The 8,189-nt window shown below is 39.2% G+C and overlaps 1 protein-coding gene across 1 annotated transcript in view; it reads left to right on the top strand.

Annotated features, from left to right (window-relative positions):
* Nucleotides 1–1,007: 1,007 nt before the first annotated feature.
* Ccdc88a (coiled-coil domain containing 88A) overlaps nucleotides 1,008–8,189 on the top strand; it is a 130,107-nt gene continuing 122,925 nt past the window's right edge. The window contains exons 1-2 of the mRNA XM_013017916.1: nucleotides 1,008–1,072; nucleotides 1,172–1,272. Of these exons, the coding sequence (XP_012873370.1) occupies nucleotides 1,010–1,072; nucleotides 1,172–1,272 (164 nt within the window). The 5' untranslated portion in view covers nucleotides 1,008–1,009. The remainder of the gene's footprint in view (nucleotides 1,073–1,171; nucleotides 1,273–8,189) is intronic.

Below are 8,189 nucleotides of genomic sequence, written 5' to 3'. Positions count from 1 at the left end.
TTTTCTTCTCCCACAATCCAGAGGCAGCGGCGCGGGAGGGGCGGGGCAGGAGGGGTGTGTGTGTGTGTGTGTGTGTGTGTGTGTGTGTGTGAGCCGGCGGAAGGATATCGGCGCGGAGGGAGCCACGCGCTCCCTCGTCCCGCAGGCTGGCGGGCGCTGGTTGGATGGCCCGGAGTGGGGTGTGCTGCGGCACTGCGGTTCCGAGGCCGTTACTCCGGCTCCTCCAGAGGGCAGAGCGGGAGGCTGGAGCGCGGCGCTGATTTTGTGTCGAGGGCTTTCCCAGAGGCGCTGCTGAAGAGACTGTGGCGGGCTCTGGCCAGCCCGAAGCTTAGGGACACACAGCGAACCCCCCAGACCCTCCTCGGGCAGGAGCACAGGGGAGGCCGGCGAGGCGTGAGGGCCGCCGAGGGATGGAGTCCGCCCGGGAGGAAGGGGCGAGCCCTGCCCGCAGGCGCTGAGGGGCTGCGGACCCGCGGAGGCTCTGCGCCCGCTGCCGAGGGTCGAGCGCAGCCCCGAGGCCGGGCCCGAGCGCGGCGGCCTCCCGGAGCCCCGGGACGCGGCTTTTCCATCCCGCCCGCGTGGGGATCCGTTCCTCGTGGGGCCGTTCGGCCGCTCGGCTGCCGTGGGCGCTGGGCAGCCTTGAGGGGCTTTTTTTTTCTTCTTTCCCTTTTTGTCCTGCCGCTCCGGCTCTCTTTCCCCTTCCTCCTCCTCCAGATGCCTTTTTTCTGCCCCTGCTCGCCGGGCACAGACGTTTGCAGCGCCGGCCGCGGCCGGTGGGGCTGTCGGGGGCGCTCCCCGGGACTGGGGCTCCCTGCCCTCGGCGGCTTTGGACGAGGGAGATTTCCCCCCAGCTCCTCGATGGGATTTTCCTGGCTGCTCGCAATGGACTTTCATTGATTCCTCCTTACTTCCCCAGCGTGCAGCGACCCGTCCCCTGGGCGTATGTTTGTGCTAGTTCCTTTTTTCCCCCCCATCCCCCCCTGCTCTCAAACACATAATCTGTTAAAAAATGGAGAACGAAATTTTCACTCCGCTTTTGGAGCAGTTCATGACCAGCCCCTTGGTCACCTGGGTAAGTGGGGTGTCCTTTATTGTATGTGTTGCGGGGTTGTGTGTGCGGCCGCGGAGATGGAGGTGGGCGTTCACGCCGCGACGATCCTTTCTGTTCCAGGTGAAAACGTTCGGACCTCTGGCCGCAGGCAGTGGGACCAATCTGGATGAGTATGTGGCTTTGGTGGATGGGGTGTTCTTGAACCAGGTCATGCTCCAAATGTAAGTGTTGTTTGCTTCGTTTCGTGCTTTTTCTTTTCTTTTTTAAGGTAACTTGTTTTCTTTGAAAAATAACATGCCATGAATTTAAGAGACGTTGGGTTTTAAACCCCTAATTTGATTCTTTGGGTCAGAAAAACTGAGGTGTTTGAAGGATTGGATCTTGAAAGGAGTGTTCAGGGTAGATGCCCAGCCCATTTATAACAACCTGTAATTTTATCTGTTACAAATTAGAAGCTTGAATTCTTCATTCGGCCAGCCTTTTTATTGTCTTTTTTTTTTGGTGTGTGTGTGTGTTCAGTGTTGAAATTCAAAACACATTGTGTCTTTGATAATGTGGACAAATGATGGAGGGAGAGAGAAAGAAATATGAATCTAGTTTCCTAAAAGGGGGGGGGGAGACCTTACTGTAAAAGTTATTTGTGTTTGAAGCAGCAGTGTTTCCTATTAACCTTTTGTGTCTACGAATAAAATGGCATAAAACTCAAAACTGATGGGGCAGTAACAGATTTCAGAATAAATTCAAGCATTTCTGATGGATGAAGATTTACGGTAGCAGGCAATTTAAATACCTATAAGTTCCCTGAGATAACCTACTGTTACTGAAAAATTACTAGATTGCTTAGTATTGGGTGAATTGTTTAAAGGTATTTTCAGATATTTATATAAGTAACTTAAATTTTGACAAGATTAATGAATTATTAGGCAAATCTTTGCCCTTTTTTTTGTACTGGGGTCTGAAGTCTCATGCTTGCTTGCTTGCTAGGCTGGTGTTCTACCACTTGAATCACATCTCTAGCCCAGCTTTTTACTGATTATTTTAGAGATGGAGTCTCAAGAACTTTTCTGCCTACGCTGGTTTTGAACTGTGATCATCTGGATCTCAGTTCTCTAGGTACCTAAATCACAGATGTAAGCCACCAGCCCTTGGCCAAATCTTTGTCTTTTATGATATTTTATTGAGGTTTATTAAATAGGAATGTGTGCCAAATCTTTGTCTTTTATCATAGAGACTTTATTGAGGGTTATTAAATAGGAATGTATATTTTTTGAGATTGGAACTGAATATTGAAAGCATGTTTTTAGCTGATTCAATGAAAAGCTATTCCATTTTATCATAAGAGGTTTTATAGTGTACATACCCTCATGTACATAAGTGTAGGTTACCAAACTGAATATTATACTTGTGCCTAAAATAATGTGTATGTACCCTTATTTGTCCTGAATAGAGCCTGATTATAAGGGTAGTTTGAAACTTTTGAAGACATTCCTATCCTTTTATATATTAGGGAATTTTATGCATTACACATACTTGTTTTTAGAAAGTAAGTCTGTTCTTCTGTAATAGCTGGACATATATCAGTTCAGTTTCATGAAAATTAGTTTGTTTGATTTTTCTATGCAAGAGATTAGATGTCAAATCCATTACTAACTGTTCTCTGAACTCAGAGATTTGTGTTTGTTTTTCCTGTACATGTTGATCCCACAGGGAAGAATTATACTGTTATACTTTTTCCAAAAACATCTTTTTTCTTTTGTTGATTGTGGGCTTGAACTTACAGACTGGCCACTATCCCTGAGCTCTTTTGCTCACGAGTAGTGTTCTACCACTTTGAGCCACAGCACCACTTTTAGGTGGTTAGTTGGAGATAAGAGTTTCATGGATTTCCTGCTGAGATTAGCTCAGATCTCAGATCTCAGCCTCTTGAGTAGCTAGGATTACAGGGGAGAGCCACCAATACTTGGCCCAAAACATGTTTTTGTATAGCCATCCAAAGAGAAAAATATACTGTCTTAATGTATTTAGGTGTATATGTGTATATATATATTTTTTTTTCTTAGGAAACTATACTGTCAGTATTATTTTAGGGTTAGTAAATATAAACAGCCACCCATGGAATTTTTTATTTGAAATATCCCACTGTTTCCTAAGCAAAATGTAGAGTGATGAAATGATATTTTAGCAATGATGAAAAATAACATTTTAATAAAAATAATGAAAAAATACTAATATTTTAGGGAACACCTTTGACAGGAAGGTAGCCATTATGTTACATATTCAGAACTTTATCCTTATGTTTCTTTACTTGGTTAGTTTTAGACAGGAAAGTCTGAATTAGTGGAATGAATCCTTAAAAAAAGAGAGATGGGTTTGTAAAAAAAAAAAAGGAAAATATATTACTTTTACATTAATGAGTTTTATTTAGATGATACTTTTTCAAAAATATTTCAATATTTTTAATGCTAACAGCAAAAATGTGTCAACATGTTTACACTTTTAAGCACACTTATATTTTTAAAAAATACATATATGTTTATGTTGGAAATGATGATGTTCCAGAGTAGTGGTTACCAGGTTGTTTTTTGGAGCACTGGTTGCTTTCTAAACCTCAAATCCACTTCTGTTTTCAGTTCCACCTCTCAGTTTCTGTAGCTTTTTTCAATGTCCTCATTCTGTTCTGAATGACCTAAATAAGTTAAGGGAAAGGAAATTAGGGAAAAAAGAAAAGTAAGCTCTTGTTTTCTTAAATAATTTTCTAGAATCAGATCAATACATATTTACTTATATAATTTATTTAAGTGGTAAGGCAACAAAATAATCCATAATTTTAAAAGCTATATTTGGCTGCTTTTGAAATAGTATTTTTCTTTACTCAGATAACCAATTTAATGCACCTTATTAAAGTGGCCTTCGAAACACTGTACCTTAAGGTTAGTTAGAATGTAAAAGTTAGCCTTTGTCTAAGTAATTACATTTGTTATAAAATCATGAGTGAGAACCATATGTAAATGAAACTGTTCGTATGTTTACTTTATGTTCCTTTTATTTGCAGTTCAGTAAACTTTGGGTTTGTAGATTTTTAAAAAAAAATCAAATCTGGAAAAATTACAGGTACTATTTCTTTAAATATGTGATATATATATGTATGTATATATATATATATATATATATATATATTCCTCTTTTTGGAAGTCCAGCTACATGTGTATTAGGTTGGTTGAAGTTGTCTTAAATCTAACTGATACTTATGTCTTTTTCTTTTACCTTTCTTGTCATTTCATTGGATAGTCTACTGTGATACCTCTAAGTTTATTTTTTGGTCTATAATATTTAATTTACTGTTAGTCATATGCAGCATGTATTTGATTTCAGACATTATATAGTTTAATCTGTAGAAATTCGTTTTTGTGCTTTGTCTTTTTAGCTTCTTAAACATATAGAATGCAGTTATAACTAGCTTATGTTCCATTCCTACTAATTCTGTTTGTGTCATTTCATTTCACTTTGGTTTTTCTTCTCATTCTTGTATTGTCTTGCTCTTGTAGCCTTGTTAATTTTTATTTGGTGTCATTGTTGAAATTTTGCCTTGTTGTTGGTTATTGGTTATTTTTATATTCCACTGAATGCAGAAATCTTGAACTTTGTTCTGGAATGTAGTTAAGTTACACTGAAAGAGTTTGATCCACTCAGGACTTTGAGTTTTCAAGTTTTGTTAAGCACTACTACTTTGTTGTACTGTTGAGGCAAAACCCCTGTAGTAATCTGGCTAGTTCTGTTTCAGAGTGTTTATTGCACTAAATAGATTTCCTCTTCTCTGTTCATGGCTTAGGAACTATTTCAAGTGAATAAGCTGGGTCAGTTCTTGGACTTAGTTTTGTTTCTCATCTATCAAAGATAACTGGTTTATTGCTTGATGTCCAGTGTCTTGAAAAACATTTAATATATTTTGTCTTTTTTTCTAGTTGTTTCAGGCAAGAGAGTGAATTTGATTCCTATTACTACGTTATAGCAAGAAGTACAAATCTGTCTTATACACTTTTATTACGTTTTTGACCTACTAGTCTTTTCTTACTGCTTGATGTGACATAGACTTTCATTATGGAAGGCTTACTATAGAGTCTTCATCTAAAACATTTATTTGAAGAAGAATATTGATTAAGTTATTGATTCCAGTGTTGTCATTTTGTAACCAGATGCTGAAAATGAGGAGTTGACCTCAATGACTTCTTGTATGCTTTTGAAGTCTGTTCACTGATTTGGGATTTAGTATATTGAAAGATGCATCTTGGATTTCATTGAATAGCTCCTTGTATGGGGAGAGAGGGAAATGCCCCTAGGAACTTGTGAGGAGACATCAGCCATCTTTAACTAATGGGAAGGGAGAAGCTATTTAGAAATCTGGATGATAGACCAGCCGTTCTGTATGCTGCAGGGCATTTTCCTATTTCAGTCCTCATGCTAGTTTTAAGGCTTGGTAACAGTGAAACAGACATTATAATTTTTCTGTTTGAGAAACTAGTTTTATAACTGCTATTGAATATTACGACCTTTTAAGGAATTTATGTACATTTATAATCTTCAAGGGAGTGCTATTAACACTGTCTAAGCAGCTTAAAATATAAATGGGGTTTAATATTAACAGTTTAAATACTGAGAAAATTATTAGCATCAGAACAATGTTTGAAATTGATTTTTATGACTCAACCCATTAATTAACTCTAAAGATCTATATTTAAAATATTTTATCATTTTTATATACTTATATATGCTTTTTGTTGTTGTTGTTGTTCGGTCCTGGGGCCTGAACTCTGGGCCTGGGCACTGTCCCTCAGCTCTTCAGCTTAAGGCTAGCACTCCACCACTTGAGCTACAGTGCTACTTCCGACTTTTTCTGCTTATGTGGTGCTGAGGAATCAAACCCAGGGCCTCATGCATGCAAGGCAAGCACTCTACCAATGAGCCACCTTCCCAGTCCCTATATATGCTCTTTAAAAATTACTATTATTTTATTTACTTATTTTGGTGGAATTGGGGACTGAACTAAGTGCTTTGAACATGCGAAGTGATTATTGTACATTGAAGTACAACCTCACCTCCAGCCCTGTTTTCACTTTGGTTATTTTTGAAATAGGATCTTGCTTTAGTGAGCGTGAATCTTTTATTTATTCTTCCCTTGTAGCTGGGGTGACACACATGCACCACCATACCCAGCTTTTTCTGTTGAGATGAGTTTCATAAACTTTTTTGTCTAAGCTGGACTTGAACTTTGATTATCCTTATCTTTGCCTCTCAAGTAGTTGGGATTACTGGAATGAGTCACTGATACTAACTCTGAAAATCTTTTTTTAAAATTAAAGCCCTAAAAATTGGGAGAGAACAAGGGAAGGGGTGATGTTGTCCCAAAATAAATATACTTTTAAACCTAATTTATATAACTGTAACCCCTCTATATATCACCTTTATCATAACTAAAAAAATTAAAGCCCTGCCATTGTCATGCAATTTCTGCTCAAGTATCCTGGGAATCAGCTTCATAATGTATATGTAAAAAAGCCATTTATTGAGTAGAGGCTGTTTACTGAGAAATGTTTTTTTTTGCCCCATCAAATCTTAAGATTTCAACAGTAGATTTGGTTATTATACTAAAATAATCATAAAATAACAAAATGTATAAATTTTCATTACCAAGTGTGGTTATTGACTCTGACTTTAGGTATATGTCCAAAGTCCAGGCTCTCTCATTCTCTTCCACACACTGCCTCCCCTTGACCCAAGGGTGATATACATCTATAGTGTCCCTCCTTGGGATAGACATGGGAAAGGGACCTGTGCAGACCCTGCAATTGGATTAATGGTGTTTGAGCAAGACCATCCAAAGTTTCAGGTACCTAGAATGTCATCTAGAAAAGAGGTGTGGGGGTATATGAACACTTCCCTTCGTTTGCATAGCTCTTTAGCCAGTGGAACTTTGTGCCCCAAGGAAGGCCAGAATGGGACTTAGAACATATCTCTGTACCTCTTGACCCTCCAATTCTGTTTTTCTGTGGGTAAATTAGAGATAAGAATTTCAAAGATTTGTCTTCCTTGGGCTGGCTTCAAACTGGGATCCTCAGATCTCAGTTTCCTGAGTTAGCTAGAATTGTAGGTATGAACCACCCTTGTCTAGCTAAAGATCATTTTGTTCAGTGGATAGTTTCTGAGTACTTACTATATAACAAACTGCTAGTTTCTGGGATATATTTATCCACTGGCAAGAGAAAGAAGCATGTAAACAAGTTTGTATGATGTGCTACAGAATGGAATCACTGACCTTGATAGAGGGTTGGCACAAAGAGGGAAGCAATGATTCACATGAAGAAAGATTTCTTGGAGTGGATGTGGCTCAACGGTAGAGTGCTTGCTCACCGTGTGGAAGGTTCTGGATTCAGTTTGTAGCACCACAAAAAAATAAAAAAAGGACTTCTTATAAGAGGTAATGTTTGGCTAGGGATGAAAGTTGACTACGAGTGATAAGGATGGACATTAGTTATAAACAGTGGGGACGTGAGAAGAATAATATTTTAATCAAAGACAAAAAAAAGCATGAAAAAAAAAGCCAGAAGATGTGAATCTAAGTGGGGGTATCAGTAGGTTTGAGGAAAGTGGAAAGAACTTACAAGGCTGTTGGGAAGAAATCACAAAGGGAGGAAATCACAAAAGGAGTTAAAGATGAATACAATAATAGTCATGGAAAGTTGATGACTTATTTGAAATTTGTTAAATACACATTTGTAGAGGAGTCAGTCAGCATATTTGGGTAACCAGTAATCCTTATACCTGCTCAGAAACTAAAAGTCCTGTAGAATTTATTCAGAATTGGAGATTGCTTTTTCCTCCCAATTCACTATACTACAGAGTAGTTAATTTTTTTTTTAATTTATTTATTTTTTTGGCCATGGGGCTTGAACTCTGGGCCTGAATGCTGTCCCTCAGCTCTTCAGCTCAAGGCTAGTGCTCTAGCACTTGAGCCACAGCACTACTTCTGATTTTCTGAGTGGCTTATTAGAGATAAGAGTCTCATGGACTTTTTTTTTTGAGGGGGGGGTCCAGTCGTGGGGCCTGAACTCTGGGCCTGGGCACTCTCCCTCAGCTCTTCAGC

Source organism: Dipodomys ordii, unplaced genomic scaffold (genome assembly GCF_000151885.1).
Source record: "Dipodomys ordii isolate 6190 unplaced genomic scaffold, Dord_2.0 Scaffold37, whole genome shotgun sequence".
In the NCBI taxonomy this organism is placed as follows: domain Eukaryota; kingdom Metazoa; phylum Chordata; class Mammalia; order Rodentia; family Heteromyidae; genus Dipodomys; species Dipodomys ordii.
Note: the sequence above shows the minus strand (reverse complement) of the source record. Positions and strands in the feature narration are given on the sequence as shown.